Raw genomic sequence first — 17392 nt, 5'->3', positions numbered from 1 at the left:
TCGAAAATCGGAAGCCAGGAGGGAGGGGATTGGAATCTCTGCTGATTCTTGAATCATTGTGAGAAGGGGGGTTTCACAATTTCAGAATTTGGAAAAAAAGTTTTTTTAATTTTCAACAAAAAAAGCGTGTCAAGTCAGTTTTTCCGTCCTAACTCATCAGGATGTTGTCATTTCTGAGTTTTGTTCACAGATTCTGAATCACGGTGACAAGACGGTTCGAATGAATATAACCATGCCTATATTCTGAAAAATTTCAGATTTTTTGGGTCCCGCCACTAAAATGGCTACAGTAATTTCGTGGTGAGACCCGATAATTGTTAATTGCGCTGACTAGAGCTATTTGCAACTTGTCTTGACAGGTTGGCATCAAATTTAACAATTATTTTTCCGGATTCAAAAAATAAACCCGATTCCAGTGAGAAAATTGATTCAGAAAACGGAAAATTTGAGATTTCTTAAAAAGTAATTAAATTTTCCGAATTTCAAAAGTTCCATTCAAATTCACCTTGTCAAGACGGTTCGAATAAGTATAATCACGCCTAGATTTGGTGCAATCTGAGTTTTTCGGGTCCCGCCACGAAAACAGCTACAGTAATCTCGTGGCGCGACCCGAAAAACTGAAATCGTTCAAAATATAGGCATGATTATACTCATTCGAAGCGTCTCGACGAGTTGAATCCGAATTTGACAATGAAAATGCGGAGAATTGAAACCGTTTCGAAAACGACATTGTTTTTGATTGAATATAACAGCCAAAGGTATAAAAACAGTTTTCTTTCAATAGGTTTTGCAAAAATTAAAAGATTTTTCAAAAGTTCGGGAGCTAGAAAATCAAAAAAAACTCAGAAGTAATCAATATGGAGCATCGGCCCCTAACATGGTGCATCGTTTGAAAAAAATTCAAAAAACCAAAAATTTGCACTTTTACAGTGTTGAGCTTTAAAAAACTGAAAAAAAACTAATTTTCCCGAATGTGGTGGCCTAGAAACCCAAAACATCAAAAACTAGTCCATATGGTGCATCGATCCAAAAAAATTTTGATTTTTTTCTGATTCTGACTCACTTGTTGACCCAGATATTTTTTCTCCCAGTTCCCACTCCACCATCTCCTTCTTCTCGTTTTTCCAATAAAATGTCTCATTTTCTTTTCTCTTCAAAACCTACCGTACCCCTCCCTTCTTTTTCCTCTTCGTTTCCGAAAATCCCATTCCGAAAACCCAGGTGGGCGGAGTCAATGGAAATATCGGGGTACTTGAAGAGAGTGGAGAGATGAAAGGAATGGGAGAAAACACGGTGTAAGTCGCATCCCATTAGGCACGCACATTACGAGCATTTCGAAATGTAGAGAGACGAAATAGTGTGTGGAGATGAGAGAGTGGACGAGAGAAACAGACAGTTTTGTAGTCTTTTCTTGTTGGAAAAAGTGGTAAAAAAGAAGTTGTTGTTTGGATGGGAGGGATGAGTAGAACATCTCGAAGTGGAATAGTGATAACGGAGGGACCAGTAATGGCGCTCTAATGTAAGCAGTATTTATAAAACACCTTTCATATGTACTCACAGTAAACTTAGTGAGTCAAGATTATATTTCGGACAAATATAATCTTGGTGTAACTTAAAAATTTCAGAATTTCTTCAAATATGTAATTATCATTTTTAATTCAACTCAAAGTCGTCAAAATCTAGTGTCCACGGGAAACTGACATACCGAAGATGTTTTCAGTGGAAAATTACCAACTTTGACAGTATATTTCAGTGTCACCCGATGGTCCGATAAACTCAATTTTGTATGGGTTGGATAGAGCAAAAATAGCACATCATTTTTGTAGTTGACAACTTTTTTGTACGGACACTACCATAAAAGTTACAGGTAATCAAAACTGTTCTTCCCGAAATCGACTAAATTTGAAGGTTTTCACTTGACAACCTGTAACTTTCACAGTACTGTTCCTACAAAAAATGATCAACTATAACAATTATGTGCTATTTTTGCTCTGTCCATTCCATACAAAATTAAGCTTACCAGACAATCAGGTGATACCGAAATACACTGTCAAACTTAGCCATTTTCCACTGAAAACAGCCAAAGTTGATAAACTTTTTGAAAGGTACTGTACCAAAGAGCAGTTTTCAAGGATATCTGGATATTCTGATTCAACTGGTTGAGACGTTTTGAATAAGTATAACAATGCTTAGATTTAGAGCAATTTGAGTTTCCTGGTTCGCGTAACAAAAATAATGTAGCTGTTTTTTTGGCGGCTCCCCAAAAAAACTGAAATCGTTCCAAACCTAGTCATGATTGTACTCGAATTCTCAAATGAGCTGGATCTAGATTTTAAAGCTGGACTTTTTAATGAGTCAACAAAACAGTGATTGCCTAAAATCGAAAAACAATGAGTTTTTAGAACACCATTAAATTACTGAAATTACTGCAGCTTGAATAGTAATCATCTCGTGAGACTCAAATTGCTCAAAACTTTTCAGATAATCAGTTTCTTTCCAAGTATCTTAACCTTACTATAGTTACTGAATACAGAGCACTGCGGGGAACATCTTCTTCAAAACAAGAAATAATAATTTACCTGTTTTATCGTAGCATGATCAATTTTTTAAGTCCCGAAACGAAACCAGCTACAGTAATCTCTTAAGGGAAGATCTGAAAAACTCAATAAGATGACATTCTACAGTTCCCCAACAGAACTTTCATAAGCATCCTCTTTCTTTCTACCGTAACCACTTTTTCTCCCAACTTGTGTCCACTTCGAGACCCATGTCCTCCTCCCCCCTTCCCCAATCCAACCGACACCTTGTAATTGGAAACAGAGGTGGCGCCAGAAAGTCGGTTAGAGACGCCTAATGGCGTTGAAAAACAAGGTCGGACACCACATTTCGTGTTAGACTGGGGGGGGGACGGGTAGTTAAGTACAAAGAGAGAAAAGGGGTCTCCGAATCTGGATATGTACGTTCAATTTGTAGAGGTGAGGGGTTGACGGATTACTGGTTTGGGGGGTCTGGATAGGAAACGGTTCGGCAAAATTATCGATTGATTTTCAGAAGTTTTTTCGGGTAATGCACCATCATAGAGGATCGATGCACCATATAGACTAGCTTTCGTTTTTTGCGTTTTCTTGGCCACCCGATTTGAGGAAAATAGTGTTTTCCAAAGCTGAATTTTGACCTTTTTTTTGACCGATGCACTATGTTTGGGGCCGATGCACCATATGGACTAGTTTTTGATGCTTTGGGTTTCTAGGCCACTTGTTTTATGAACTCATGTCTGGGAGTATTTGAAAAACACGAGTTTTATAACCGCGCTCCACCGAAATTGTGAAAAACTGTGTGAGAACTTGGGAGGCGCAGGTATTTGGGTAGATGCACCATGTTACGAGGTGTCGATGACAATTAGTTTTCGTGTTTATAAGACACATCACTCAGATTTGATAGAAGAAAATTTGAAAAGAAAGAGCTTTTTAAATTTAAACGAAGTTTTTACCAGGTTACTGAGAAAAACCCTTCGGATAAGAAAACAGGATCTAATCTGAAAAAGTCACGTTTTCCAGCGTTTTCTTCGCAATTTTGCAATTTAGTTTATCTAGACGCTTCGAATGAGTATAAGAAAAAAAAAAAAAAAAACTGAAGTTCGGAGCGACTTCAGTTTTTTGGGTCCCGCCACGAAAACAGCTACAGTAGTCTCAAAGCGATGATACTAAAAACACAAATCGCTAGGATTAGAGACATGGTTATACCGATTCTAAACATCTGGATAAGCTTTAACATCAGAAAATGAAATTTTCGCATTGAATTTTCTAATTTCCTGTTTTTGATCGATTTATTCTCTGAAATGCAGTTTTGATAAGTTTTGGTTGTCATATTCGAGTTCAGCTCGTCAAGACGCTTCGAATGAGTATGATCATGCGTAGGTTCGGAGCAATTTGAGTTTGTCGGGTCCCGCCACGAAAACAGCTACAGTAATCTCGTGGCGGGACCCGGAAAACTGAAATCGCTCAAAAGCAGGGCATGTTTATACTCTTTCGAAGCGTCTCGAAGAGTTGAATCCGAATATCACAATGAAAAATCTTGAAACTTGAAATTTTCACAAAAATATGGAACTCGGAATTTTTTGATTCACTAAAATTATAAGGTGACTTCGTTACGAAACAAAGGAAAAGGGAAAGAAAATGAGAGGTTTTCACTTCTTTTTCTTCTGAATCCAAAAAAAAAGAAATCGGAAAGAGGTGTGTTGCGATGGAAACCGTCACACCCTATAATCAAAGAAAATTCTTTTTTTCCATTTATTTTTCTCCAATTTCCGGGGGATTGAAAACAAGAATCTGAGTACAGAAGTGATGGCCTAGAAATCCAAAAAATTGAAAAGTTAGGCCATCATTTTTGGTGCTAAAAGTTTCATTTTTGAAATTGACACTTGGTGGCCTTGAATTCCAAATATTGTGAAAACTACAGTGCGCGTCATAAAGATAGCCCCCCTTCCGATTATGTCGGTTCTGGCTCATCCGTAAGTTTTCATGAAAAATGGGTAACAGCATTCGATTCCTCGTGCGAAATAACCCCTGGGCGCAAAGTTTCATGAATCTCCTACAAAAACTACGGGTACACCTTCAAAAACTTGAAAAATAGGCCGCGTCATAAAGATAGCCCCCCTTGAGAATTTTCAATTTCTCCATGATTTTTTCCGTTTTTTTCACTAAAAAACGTTTTCAATCGATAAAATTCGCATTTTTATCAGCGTTATCTTATTTTTTTCCACTCTTTTACAGCAAAAATTCTACTTTGAAGAGCCAGGTTATGCTAAAAAGTGCAAAAATCGGGATTTTTGAGGAAAACGATCGTAATTCGCATTTCAAATAGAGGGAGCAATATTTTTGCACGATATTTTACTTTTTTCGGTACTTGTCTGATAATTTTATTTTACTTTTGGCTGAAAAAAGCGGCTCTGAATGCTCAGAGGCCATCCCAATGTGAAGTAAATTCACTCAGGAAGATGGTTTTGAGCTTCTTCAAGATGAAGAACGTCTGAGAATCTGTTTTTATGGTATAGTTTTTGAAAGAAATAGTAGAATCAAGTTTCATTTTATTACCAAGACATAGCTGAACTACTTCGACCAATTAGTAACAAGGAGTCTTTCAAATCATGATCTAGTGTCCCAAATCTTTGTTCACTAGTAAAACACTGGATATCGTGAGTTAAACGATGAGTAGACAACTTTTTGAAAAGAAACTACGAACATTGTTTTTGTTTGAAGGTTTTTTCACTCATTTCGAATAATTTTAAATCTCTTAAACTTACTATTGGTTCGAGAACACAATATTCCTTTGTGAAAATAACTTGACCATGATTTCTACTGCTAGTACTTATCTGTAACCTGGTAAGGTCTTTTAGAAACGTCTTAGTTACATAACAAAAGTTTATTTAAACCATTCTCAAAAAGATTTCACTTCAAAAACAGATTCTCAGACGTTCTTCAACTTGAAGAAGCTCAAAACCATCTTCCTAAGTGAATTTACTTCACATTGGGATGGCCTCTGAGCATTCAAAGCCGCTTTTTTCAGCCAAAAGTAAAATAAAATTATCAGACAAGTACCGAAAAAAGTAAAATATCGTGCAAAAATATTGCTCCCTCTATTTGAAATGCGAATTACGATCGTTTTCCTCAAAAATCCCGATTTTTGGACTTTTTAGCATAAACTGGCTCTTCAAAGTAGAATTTTTGCTGTAAAAATATGGAGAAAAATAAGATAACGCTGATAAAAATGCGAATTTTATCGATTGAAAACGTTTTTAAGTGAAAAAACGGAAAAAAATCATGGAGAAATTGAAAATTCTCAAGGGGGGCTATCTTTATGACGCGGCCTATTTTTCAAGTTTTTGAAGGTGTACCCGTAGTTTTTGTAGGAGATTCATGAAACTTTGCGCCCAGGGGTTATTTCGCACGAGGAATCGAATGCTGTTACCCATTTTTCATGAAAACTTACGGATGAGCCAGAACCGACATAATCGGAAGGGGGGCTATCTTTATGACGCGCACTGTAGTCCCTCAGTTTGATCTCAAAATGGTGGCCTAGAAAACCAATTTTCGGAAAACTAGTCCCTCAAATTTCTTGTGGCCTAGAAATCCAGGAGATTGTGAAAACTAGTCCCTTTGGAGCCAATTTATGCTCAAAATAATGACAGAGATTAATAATTTCTGAGAAACTAGCTTTGGGGGACTAGTTTTCACAATTTCGGAATTCTAGGCCACCAAGGAGGTCTAGATTTCTTGAATCGGTGGCCTAACTACTTCACTGATGCCCTAGAATCCCAGAATTTGGAAAACTAGTCCACCAACCTTTTTAATGACCTAACTTTCCCCATTTGGATTTCTAGGCCATCCCAAGAAACGGATGGCCTAACTCTCCATTTTTCTAGGCCACCACCACTTAAAATTGGCCTAGAAATCGAGAATTTTCAGAAAAATGAGTATATCCAGGAAATAGAGAAATGGAAGGTGCATCTCATGGAAAAGAATACGAAAGTGTGGTGGTGGTGGCTTCAGAAGAGGGCCCCCCTCCCGTTTGCGTGCCCCATACCATCTATCCTATTTTATTGTATTACCCCTCGTCTTCTTCTGGTGTCTCCACACACCACTCACTCACTCCGCATCTCCGCACTCTGCCGTCTCCACAATCAGCGTGCTCTCCGCGCCTCATTACGCCGAAGCACCCCCATACAGGTGCCCCATTCTAATGTGGCTCGTTTCGGCGGGGACGACGACGACGACGACGGAGACGAGGAAGACGCACACTTTTTGAGTTGCTCTGTTGTCTTCTCCGTCTGTCAGAAGCCACGCCTCCGCCACCTCGATAGAATCAGGCAACCGCAGATGCCTTTATTCATATCATAAATACTCCAAACAATTGGTAGAACGAATGGGAGAAGAGGAAAAGAATCAGAAATGCTGATTACTAATGGAGGGAAGTGGATTGACGGAAGGGGGAAGGGGGTATAGAAATTTAAATAACAACACCAAGAAAAAACGTTAACAAAACAAGTGATTATGAATGCGTACGGCAATTCGTATAAATAAAAAAGGTGATAGAAAGAGAAAACAGAAATAAAAAGAAATTTGGTATTGGAGATGGGTTACAGAATGAAAAACCAGGGAACTAATCTTCGGGAAATGTAGGGAAAGAAAGAAAAAAGACAATCCGAGTAGAGAAAATATCGAGAAAGAGACTTGATATGGAAATGAGCGAATATGAATTGAGCACAATTTATTTTCTCCAGTTTCCGGTATCAGCGTTTCTTGAGGTGTCCGAATTGCGTTGTGGCGGTCCATCGGTACGACGTGGCGGCAGGTTGCGTCCTCCCGGGCCACCGGATGATGGTGGTGGTGGGCCTCGGAGTCCTTGAGCACGATCTGGAGGGCTGGAAACATTGGCTCCGTTGCGTGGAGATGTTTCTTCGGACGGTGTGCCACTGCCTTGTTTGTTTCGGAGATGCGGTGGGACGAATTTCTTGGGTCCATCGGATTTCGGCTCAGGGGCGGCGGCTGAAAAATACATTTTTCAAAAAGTTTTCAGATAAGAATACCAAATAGAAAACTTCTGCTGGAAATAATATGCAGAAATGTTCAAAATTCGTTTCAGAAATTGAAAAAAAAAGTGAGTTGCTAATTACCTGGTGGGGATTCGGTCTTTTGAGGTGGTGAGGTGACAGGCTTCGCTCCACGCTCCCACTTATCAACGGTGTCAGCCTTCGAAACAGGGAGAGGTGGGCCACGACGAGGTCCATCATTTTCGTTACGACGGAAATCGTCGCTTCGGCGTGGTCCATCATCACCGCGACGTGGTCCATCATCACGACGGAACTCTTCGCTACGACGGTCATCAGGTTTGCGGGGTTGCGCCGACGATCTCCACGACGAATCGGTGTCGGCTTTGGAGGAAGGAATGAATTGTTCACGTGGCTCACGAGTCGGTCCATCACCGCGCATTGGGCGAGAATCTCTTGGTGGTGGTGCGTCGCGTGCTGGAGCATTTCTTCTCCAATCGTTGTCTTGCATAGCGGCGGAGTTCTCCATCTCTCTACGACGACCGTCACGATCATGTGGACGACGTTGGCTGTCGATGACAGCTTGACGAGCACGCTCCTCATCTTCACGACGTTTACGCTCTTCGGCGATCTTCGCTTGCATCGCCAACTCCTTTCTCTCCTTCTTACGCTTTTCGGCACGCTCGGCGAGACGACTGTTACGAACAGCTTCGAGTTTGATTTCCCACTCGGAAATCTTCTTCTCAAGGTTGTCTCGGTTGTCAACTTTGACTTCTTCGACCCATTCGAGAGTAGCGTCACGGACTTGATCCCACATCGCCCAAATTTGGACGTGTTTCTCGTGAGCGGCACTGAAAATATGAAATTTACACTTCATTCAATTCTGACTCAAATTTTCAAGAAACTTACATCTCCTTAGCAATTCTCTGCTCTTCATACTGGTCATGAAGTTTCGGCGCCTCATTCATTCTCATATGCATCACAGCACGTCGCTCGTTCATCTCTTCCAAGTGGAGAGCACGCACATGATGGTCAAAGTTCTTCTCCTGTTGCTGCAACCGCCGTTGAGTCTCCGCTCTCTCCTTATCCAATCGTTCTCTTTGCTCGCGCAACACTTGCTCTGGATCCATATCACGGAATTGGTCGAGTCCCTTCTCCTTGATGATGGCTTGGTAGATGGCGTTCTGTTGCATTTTGTAGAGTTGATCTTGTTTGATCTTCTTCTGAATCTCCTCGGCTTCAGCCTGCTTTCTCTTCCGCTCACTCTCCTTATTCTGCTCGTCGAGCCTCTTCATCTCCTCAGCACGAGCGGCTTCTTCACGTTTAGCTTGTTCAGTAGCAGCTTGCAGAGTCTTTTCAGCCTTGACACGCTCCCAGTTCTCCTTGTAGTTCTCGAGCATCTTCTTGCGTCGGTGGATACGATCTATCTCGGTTGGACGGTTCTTCTCGTAACTGGTAACATGGTTCTCGATTTTACGGACCATCTCCTTGCGTCGTTTCTCCGCATCAAGTCCTTCGACGAGAACACGAAGACGAGTGTACATTGCTTCCAGATGGTTACGAACTCCTTCAACTCCCAATTGAGTATCATCTCCGGTGAATCCCTCGTTGTTATCACATTCATCAACTCCTCCAGCGAGTGTAGCATCCGAGGAACCGAAGCGAACACAATCGGCACGATGATCGATTTGAGCCTTCACGATTCTGTGTTTGCTGGCCTCAACGACGACTCTCTCAAGGGCCAAATCCGAGTAGAATGGAATGATTTTGCGGATTCTTTCCCAGCTGATAGCCTCATAAATAACCGAAACTTGCTTCAAAGCCTTGACTGCAGCAACAGCTTGAAGAGATTCAACATATTGTTGATGATCTGGACGAGTTATGGTATCAAGAACAGCTTGAACATCCTTAGCGACTTTCAGTGGAGAGAAGTTGCTCTCAAGAAGTTTGTAAAGATCCTTGGCAATTTGTCCAGAAGCCTCTGGTACTCCAATACGAGCGGCCTCCTTGAGAATTCCGTTCTTAGTTGGGGCGATTGGAAGACGGAGCAAGTTGGAGAGAAGTCTCATGTTGGCAACGTGTTGCTCCTCGATATCAAGGTTTCTTGACAAATCCGATGGAGAATCAGATCCTTCTGGAATGGAGAGAGTGGCGAGAAGAACACGGGTAGCCTGCTCTTGAGCTTCTTCTTGTGTGAACGACTTCTTCATGTCCTTGTAGATAATGAACTTTTGAAGGAGAGCAGCGGCGTGGAACAAACTGTTTCCAGCCTTCCAGAAGACAAGAGCGAGTTTGTCATAGTAGTTGACGTAACTGGATGGCTTCACAGTTCTCTTATCCTTGTCTTTGGAGAGTTGCATCATTCCGTGCACGTCTTCGGCACTCCTGAAATTTAAAAATCATTGAAAAATTAAATTTAAATATAAACTCACTTGTAAGCTTCTTGCCAGAGCTCCATCTGAATAGCAGTATCCAACTGAACCAATCTAGTGTCTTGCATAAGTGCCAATGACTCCGGGGAGGTGAGTTTAACGCGGAATGAGTTGCTGAAACAAAAAACAGAGGACGATGAGATCATTTGCTGTAAATTTTCACTACTCACACATTCGGTGCATATTGATGCTTCTGAATTTGATTCAAATGCATACGGAGAAGATCACAGAGTTTGCGGAACTCGGTACGTCGCTGGTATCGGAGACAGAAACTGAACGAGTGACGACTGATTTGATGGTAAAGATGTTCGACTTGAGCGTTGTTTCTCAACAATTCCAGACAATTTCTGTAGGAATCCCAGAGGAAACGGAGCCATGGTGCGAGAACGGTACGATCCATTCGGTCTTGGGCGGCTGCTCCGGAGACGACGGCGAGGAGAAGACGTTCTGGAACGTCTCCTTGATCGAGATCTCCGATTTCTTCAACTTTCTCTATCGACTGCTTCTGAGCTTCTTCGGTTTTGCTTTCGGCGAGTTTCAGGAAATGTTCGACGACTGTTTCGAGCGATTTCACGTTGATCTGAAAAAAAAATCATAAGTTTTGAATATTTTGAGCACTAGAAACCTGCTGAGTAAGAGCTTTGTACTGGAACAACGCATCCTTCGCTAGGTGTTGCTTCTTCAGATCCACACACAGTTCCATGTGCTTGATCATGATGGCCTCATGAGTTTGTGTCCATTGTTTGTGTCTTCTAGCCTGAATATTTATGGTTGTTTGTAATTTATTACACTAAAACTCACTTTAATGGTGTCATGGAGAGTGTCCAAAGCATCCGACTCTTTTCCGACTTGAATGAGTTCTTCGGCGCGCTTCAAAGCGGCCTCGGGCTTTTGAAAATAATTCGGAGCCATGATTGGCGCTCGGATTACCGTGAAGTGAGACTTAGTCTGAAAAAATGAGCATATATCAGAGAAAGATTTTTTAATAGAAAAATAAGCGGAGAAAGAGAGTAGTTTTTATAAATCAGGTTTGAGGAGAAAATCTGTATCAGAAACAGTAAAAATTGAGAGAATTGTCATACTTTTTTATATAGTAATAATTGTTTTTCAATTAATTTACAGTTTCTTTCTACGCAAAAATAGGCTGTTTCATTGTTTTTTTTCTCAAAATGTCGAATAAATTTTTCGAAAAATCCCTTTTCCTCGAAATTTTCGCGCGAAACGGATATTGAAATAGTTTTCCCACATAACTCAACCACAGAATAGTGAATTCATTAATTAATATGTATAAAATTGCGAAATCCACTATTCAAACGGCCCCCGAAAGCGGCAACCACCCCTTCCCGCACACAACGCACAATTTCTCTCCAAAATTCAACATTTTTCATCCAAATTTCATAAATTTTACACCAAACAGTGCAAAAAGACCTGCTCGATTTAATTTTCAAAATGAAAACTCAAAAAAATCCCCGTAAAACGCTGAAAATCGTCGAAAAATCGCTGAAAATCCATTTGTTCCGTTGGAAATTTCATTGGAAAGAGAAATCGTGGCGAGACCCGCGAGGCGCGAAATTGCGTGCGCCTTTAAAGCGTGAGGTTATTTACACACGGGTTTGTTTTCTCATCCATCTTTTGTCGCCTAGGAAAAATATTTTTCGACGGAAAATCTTGGAAATTTTTTGAAAATCCGAGAGAAAATAATAAAAACTATGTTTTTAAAAGCCAATTTTTCCTTTAAAACTCAATTTTGACCGAGAAAAACTCACTTTTCCACGAGTAACTTTTTTCGTTCAGAATCATTATTTCCGAGTCAGTTGCCCAAATCATCAGGCGCCGAATGGTATCCCCACTGCTAGGAAATCACGAAGGCAGGCTATTCTAATTATTTTAGGCCAAAAAACCCATAATTTTGCAGGCGTCTCCTGTGATGGCTGTACTCAAACGGCATTCTACGGAAATCGTTATAAATGTCTACGATGCGCTGATTTCGATCTCTGTTTTAGCTGTTATACCACTAAAAACTTTGGACAAGAACGTCCAGATCCAGATGTGCCACCTCACGAAGAATCTCATCCGATGCAATTGATTCTCAGTGCTGTAGATTTTGGTAAAAATTCAATTTAAAAAATGAAAAAATCCAATTTTTCTTCAGAATTAGTCTACGAAGGCGACCCGAATCGACGATACGACGAGCGAAAAATCGTCTCATTCGTGTGTCCGTACTGCAATTTATCCGGTCTCACAGAACGACAATTCGGCAGTCACGTGACGACGGTTCACTCCGATCCGCCTGGTTTTAGTGTGGTATTTTATCAATTTTAAACCTTAAAAAATCAAAAATTATTAAAGATATGCCCATTATGCATTGGTATCACCGATATGGAGCACAATTCCTCGAAAACCACTGAAAATTTGAGCCATCACTGGTTGGAAGTTCACGGAAACGCGTAAGAACTTTTTTAAAGACAATTTTAAGCGAATAAACCTGAAATTTTATAGAAATTTAACTAAAAAGCATTATTTTTCGAATTTCAGACCGAAAAACGCGTCAACGACACGCCAGATACTAAATTTCTATATTTAGAAATAGGAAAACGCGCCAAATGTGCGCCAGGCGTCGATTTTCAGCATTTTCGTTGTTTTTATTTTAAATTTTTTTTGAAAATTCTTGAAAAAATTGAAATTCAGCCGGAAAAAATGAGAATTTACCTCAAAAAACATCCAAACCCGATTTTTTGCTCGAAAAACAACGAAAATCTTCCAAAATCCCCTGATTTCTCCCCCGGATTCTCAATTCTTCCAGACAGAAACACGCGTCAACGACACGCCAGTTATCAACTTTCTTACGAAATGTAACAAAATCATAAACTTTAGAAATCGGAGTCTGGCGCAACTTTAGCGCTTTTTCGATTTTAAAAGTTTAAGATTTTGTTTCATTTTTAGAGAAATTTAGTATCTGGCGTGTTGTTGGCGCGTTTTCCAGTCTGAAATTCGAAAAATGAAGATTTTTAGTAAAATTTTTACAAAATTTCAGGTTTTTTCGAATAAAATTGTCGGAATTTTGAAAAAATCTTCCAAAATTTAGCAATTTCTCTCCCAATCTGAATTAACGTCCCAACAACTTTAAAAAGTTTGAAAACGCGCCAAAGGTGCGCCAGGCGTAGATTTTCAGCATTTTTCTTTTTTTTTTAAATAAAGAAATTTTTTGGAAAGATTGAAATTCGAGCCGAAAAAAGTGAAAAATTACCTCAAAAACATCAAAACCAGATTTTGTTTTCTTTTGCTCGATCTGCAAAACGCGTCAAAGGCACCCCAGCTCAGTCAGAAAAACGCGTCAACGACACGCCAGATACCAAATTTCGTGAAAATGTAGCAAAATCGTAACTTTAGAAATTGGAGTCTGGCGTGTCGTTGGCGCGTTTTGCTGTCTGAAGTTCGAAACATAAGGATTTCTGTTAAATTTCTATAAAAATTCATGTTTTTTCTCTTTAAATTGTCGAAATTTTGAAAAATCTTTCAAAATCCCGCAATTTCTTCTGAAATTCTCTCATCTCCCACCAGTTATTACAGAATGGACGTGCTCCGTGCCTCTGAACCCCTAATCAACGCCACCCGTCCAGCTCAAAGACGACCAATGTTGGCTCGTCGAACTCAGCGAGCCGGTGGTGGAGCAACTCGAACGACGGGAGTTCCCGGTGCGGGACGACTTCTTCAAGACGAATTGGGTGGTGACGTGGCAGAATTAATAAGAAATATCCGACCGGATACAGCAGAAGAGTTGAGAAGAATGACCGAATTGTTGAGTGCGCCGACGAATTCAATAATCAGCAGAAATGCTCAGAGAATGATGGCGAATGCGGCGGGAATCGAGAGACCGCCCGTCGTTGTGGAGAGTGCAATGACGGTAGATCATCACGTACAACAGGTTATTCGACCCATGACAACTATCCCAATATATCCACCGACTTCTGATGAATCTGGAGATGAAACACCTCAGCCGGCAGCTGATTCTGCTGATGAATCGGAAGATGGGAATGAGATTCGAGACGATTTGGAGAGAAAACCGGTGAGAAATTGATGGAAAAACGGCTATTTTAAGTCGAAATTCCCTTTTTTTCATTGAAAAAAGCGTCAAAGACACCCCAGCCTCTATTCTTACTCAAAAATTTTGAGTAAAAATTACATGTTTCCACCAATTTATCTTGAAAAATCACTTTTCCACCTTATAGTTGTCCGCGAAAAACGCACCAAAGGCACCCCAGCCTCCATTTCTGAAGCGTCGGAGGTGCACCAGATCATATTTTTTGCCTCCTTTCTTGTCAAAATACCCCTGAAAAACTAACCCTAAATATCGGTAAAACGCGCCAAAGGCGCCCCCAGTCAATAGTAAAATTGGTCAAAATCCTAATAATTGATCATTATCAATCTTCACAACGCGTTGAACGCGCCCCAGACTTAATTTTCAAAAATTCACGTTTTTTTATTCAATAACTGAGACGTCTGGCGCACCTGAGACGCGTTTTTACATGCAAAAAATCTGGTTTCTATTTGAAAATATTGCGTTTTCAATTTCCGACCTGCAAACGCGTCAAAGACACCCCAGACAGCCACTCAATTTTGGCACAAATTCCGATATAAAACACGTCAAAGGTGCCCCAGACATTCAATTTTGTCACAGTTTTCGAACTGCAAACACGTCAAAGGCGCGCCTGAAGCGTTTTTTTTCAAATCTTCGTTTTCTAGGTCCCCAAACCCTGCTCAATGAGCACATTTTAAACTCTTGGTCATTTTTTTCTGCTATTGAAGCCTCTGATGGCCTTTCTGAATAAGTCATCTATCTATGTCACTAATCCCTCCTGAATATCTGATCAATTAATAGGAATTCCCAATCTGGAGAGAGATTTAATGAAGAGTTGATTTCCAAATAAATGAGATAATCCTCTTCATTACGTCTTTTTTGGATTCTTTGACGTCGTCAACGTCTTCTTCTGGAGAAGAAGACAACTGAAAGGACATTCATTTGATGAGATTAGGATTAATCACGGGGGGATTAAAATGAGCGAAACCGTTGACATTTATATTATAGGTCGTCGAGGATGAAGACCTGAAAAACGATGAATTCTGGCAGACGTTGAAGACGAGAATCCCGGCGGAAGACGTCGAGATGATTCTGGAGACAATGAAGACGACGGCGAAAGTGAAGGAGGAGAAAGAGGAGAAGATGATGCCTGTTTGGACGGCACGACCATCGAAACCAATGGCCAATGCGGCACTGATAACGACTACTTCGGATTCGGAAGGTGTGGGAAGGGGAATTCAGAGGGAAAAGAAAGATGGCCGAGGTTTTTATGAAATGAGTTTTCTAGGCCAGGCGCCAGAAGTTGCTTTGCTCATTATAAATTACGTTTTTTCCAATAACTGAGGCGTCTGGGGCGCGTTTGTACATGCGAAAATTCTGGTTTGCACTTGAAAATAATAAATTTCTGACCTGAAACGCGTCAAAGGCGCCCCAGCCACAGATTACAACTACTTCGGATTTGGAAGGTGTGGGAGGGGAATTCTGAGGGAAAAAAAGATGGCCGAGGTTTTTATGAAATGAGTTTTCTAGGCCAGCGTTTTCATTGAAAAACGCGCCAAAAACACTCCAGATTTTACTCAAAATCTCAACTTTTCACTAACCAATTTTGTCCACGCGCTAAAGGTACCCCAGACTTCATTTCTACGCGCGTCGGAGTTTTTTTTTGAACGCATTTTTGAAGATTTCAAGGCTATTAGAACTGAAACTTTGGTCAAAAATTGTCATTTTTTACTCAAAAATTATTAGTTTTCACTCAAAAATAGTACGTATTCATCCAATGTTCCCCCAATTTTCAGGCGAACCAGGCTGGCTTCCTCTCCTCTTCGAAACGACTCCTCTCCGCTCGACGGGATGCGGTGGCTACTGGTCCGATAAGCGATTTCTGCGTCCCCGAAAGATGCAAAGAGAACAATCCGTGGCGAGTTCAAATGCGGAGATAATGGAGAAAGCCGAAGTGGCAATGGCTCTTTGCAGAGCTTCGTGTGCTCATCAACCTGAATTTAGTGACTTATCGAAACCAGATATTGCACTGAAAGAGGCGTTGAAACATCTGAAATTAGGAGAGAAACCGAAGGAAATGATGGAATATCAGCCGGCAGAGGAATTGGTTCAGATGCCTGAAAGAGATCCAATTACCACTGGAGAGGAAGAGATTGAGATTCCAGATTTCACAGCCAGAGGTTATGGACAAATTGTTGATGGAAATGTGCCGTTGGGTGTTGTTCCTGAAGCGGATGAGTAAGTTTTTGGGGGTGCCGTGGCCTAGGAAATACTGAAATTCGGCCATTTAGAATTTCTCATTTTCCCGGGGTAATGTGGCCTAGGAACCCGAAGTTCGGTCACCAATGTTTTGAGAATATTTTGAGATTTTTTCAATTTTTCATAGAAAATGTGAAAATTTCCAATAATTTTTCAGAATCTCTTCTAATTCTAAATGATAGTCGAAAATTTGAGTTTTTCGTGAAGAAAATTCAAAAAACTTGAATGTTTAACTTTGGCGCCAAAACACGGCCTTGACAAGTATGGAATTTTTCATTTTCCCAGAATGTGGCCTAGAAACCCCTAGTTCGGCCACCAATGTTTTGAGATTTTTTTCAATAAAATCACCAAAAAGGAGGCGTTGCCTAGAAAATTTCAATCAAAACCAACCAAAAAAGTGAAAATGCGAAAATTTGGAGGCCGAGTTTTGGGAGTATCTAGGCCAAAACTGGGGTTTTCTGTCAAAAACCATATTTTGGCCCGAAAAACTGCAAATAGGCTTCTAACTAACTGGTTTTTCGATAAATCCTGTGTCTGACGCGTTAGTTTTGTCATTTGAGTTTGTAGTTTTCTTTGTCATCCGATATAAAAATGTTCAATTTTTCGTTCAAAATTCCTCCAATTTTCAGAGCCATAACCAACTCAGAAGACGAAGAAGTCGCGAATGAGTCATCTGGAGAGGACGAAGACGAGCAAGAAGACGAAGAGGACAGTCAGGACAGCTCCATTCAAGGGGATGTCAATATTGCATAAAATGTTCAGTCTTTAATCACTTTCTATAATTATTTTCTGCTAAGAACTAATGTTTGTAAGATAATTTTCGCTTTTCTTTTTAATATAGACGCAAAGAGAAATTTTTTCGAAATTCTAGTCACTTAATTGTTTTCTTCTTTTCTTTTTTTTCATGCCCTCCTTATACTTTGTACACTCAAACAATTACTTTCATGTCGTTTCTCTTCTCAGAGAGATTTTCGAATTTTCATCCGTTCGTGTCTTGTATTTTTCTCACTCTCAGTGTGCTGCATAAAACTCTTTTTCCTCCCATTTGTTTGCTACTCGCTGATTAGCTCAGTTAAT

At 40.4% G+C, this 17392-nt stretch overlaps 2 protein-coding genes across 2 annotated transcripts; one reads left to right on the top strand and one right to left on the bottom strand.

Annotated features, from left to right (window-relative positions):
- Positions 1-7266: 7266 nt before the first annotated feature.
- GCK72_009117 (uncharacterized protein) lies at positions 7267-10890 on the bottom strand (the record flags this gene model as incomplete). Its single annotated transcript, XM_003103125.2, has 7 exons — positions 7267-7544; positions 7673-8397; positions 8456-9931; positions 9979-10092; positions 10149-10558; positions 10604-10735; positions 10780-10890. The coding sequence occupies 7 exons, from the start codon at positions 10888-10890 to the stop codon at positions 7267-7269; spliced, it is 3246 nt and encodes a 1081-aa protein (XP_003103173.2).
- A 925-nt stretch (positions 10891-11815) lies between these two features.
- On the top strand, positions 11816-17068 carry GCK72_009116 (uncharacterized protein; the record flags this gene model as incomplete). Its single annotated transcript, XM_053727221.1, has 8 exons — positions 11816-11846; positions 11894-12085; positions 12131-12282; positions 12328-12425; positions 13549-14044; positions 15065-15278; positions 15853-16294; positions 16945-17068. The coding sequence occupies 8 exons, from the start codon at positions 11816-11818 to the stop codon at positions 17066-17068; spliced, it is 1749 nt and encodes a 582-aa protein (XP_053586798.1).
- Positions 17069-17392: the final 324 nt, after the last annotated feature.

This window comes from Caenorhabditis remanei, chromosome III (assembly GCF_010183535.1).
Source record: "Caenorhabditis remanei strain PX506 chromosome III, whole genome shotgun sequence".
In the NCBI taxonomy this organism is placed as follows: Eukaryota; Metazoa; Nematoda; class Chromadorea; order Rhabditida; family Rhabditidae; genus Caenorhabditis; species Caenorhabditis remanei.
This window is presented reverse-complemented; position numbering and strand designations above follow the sequence as displayed.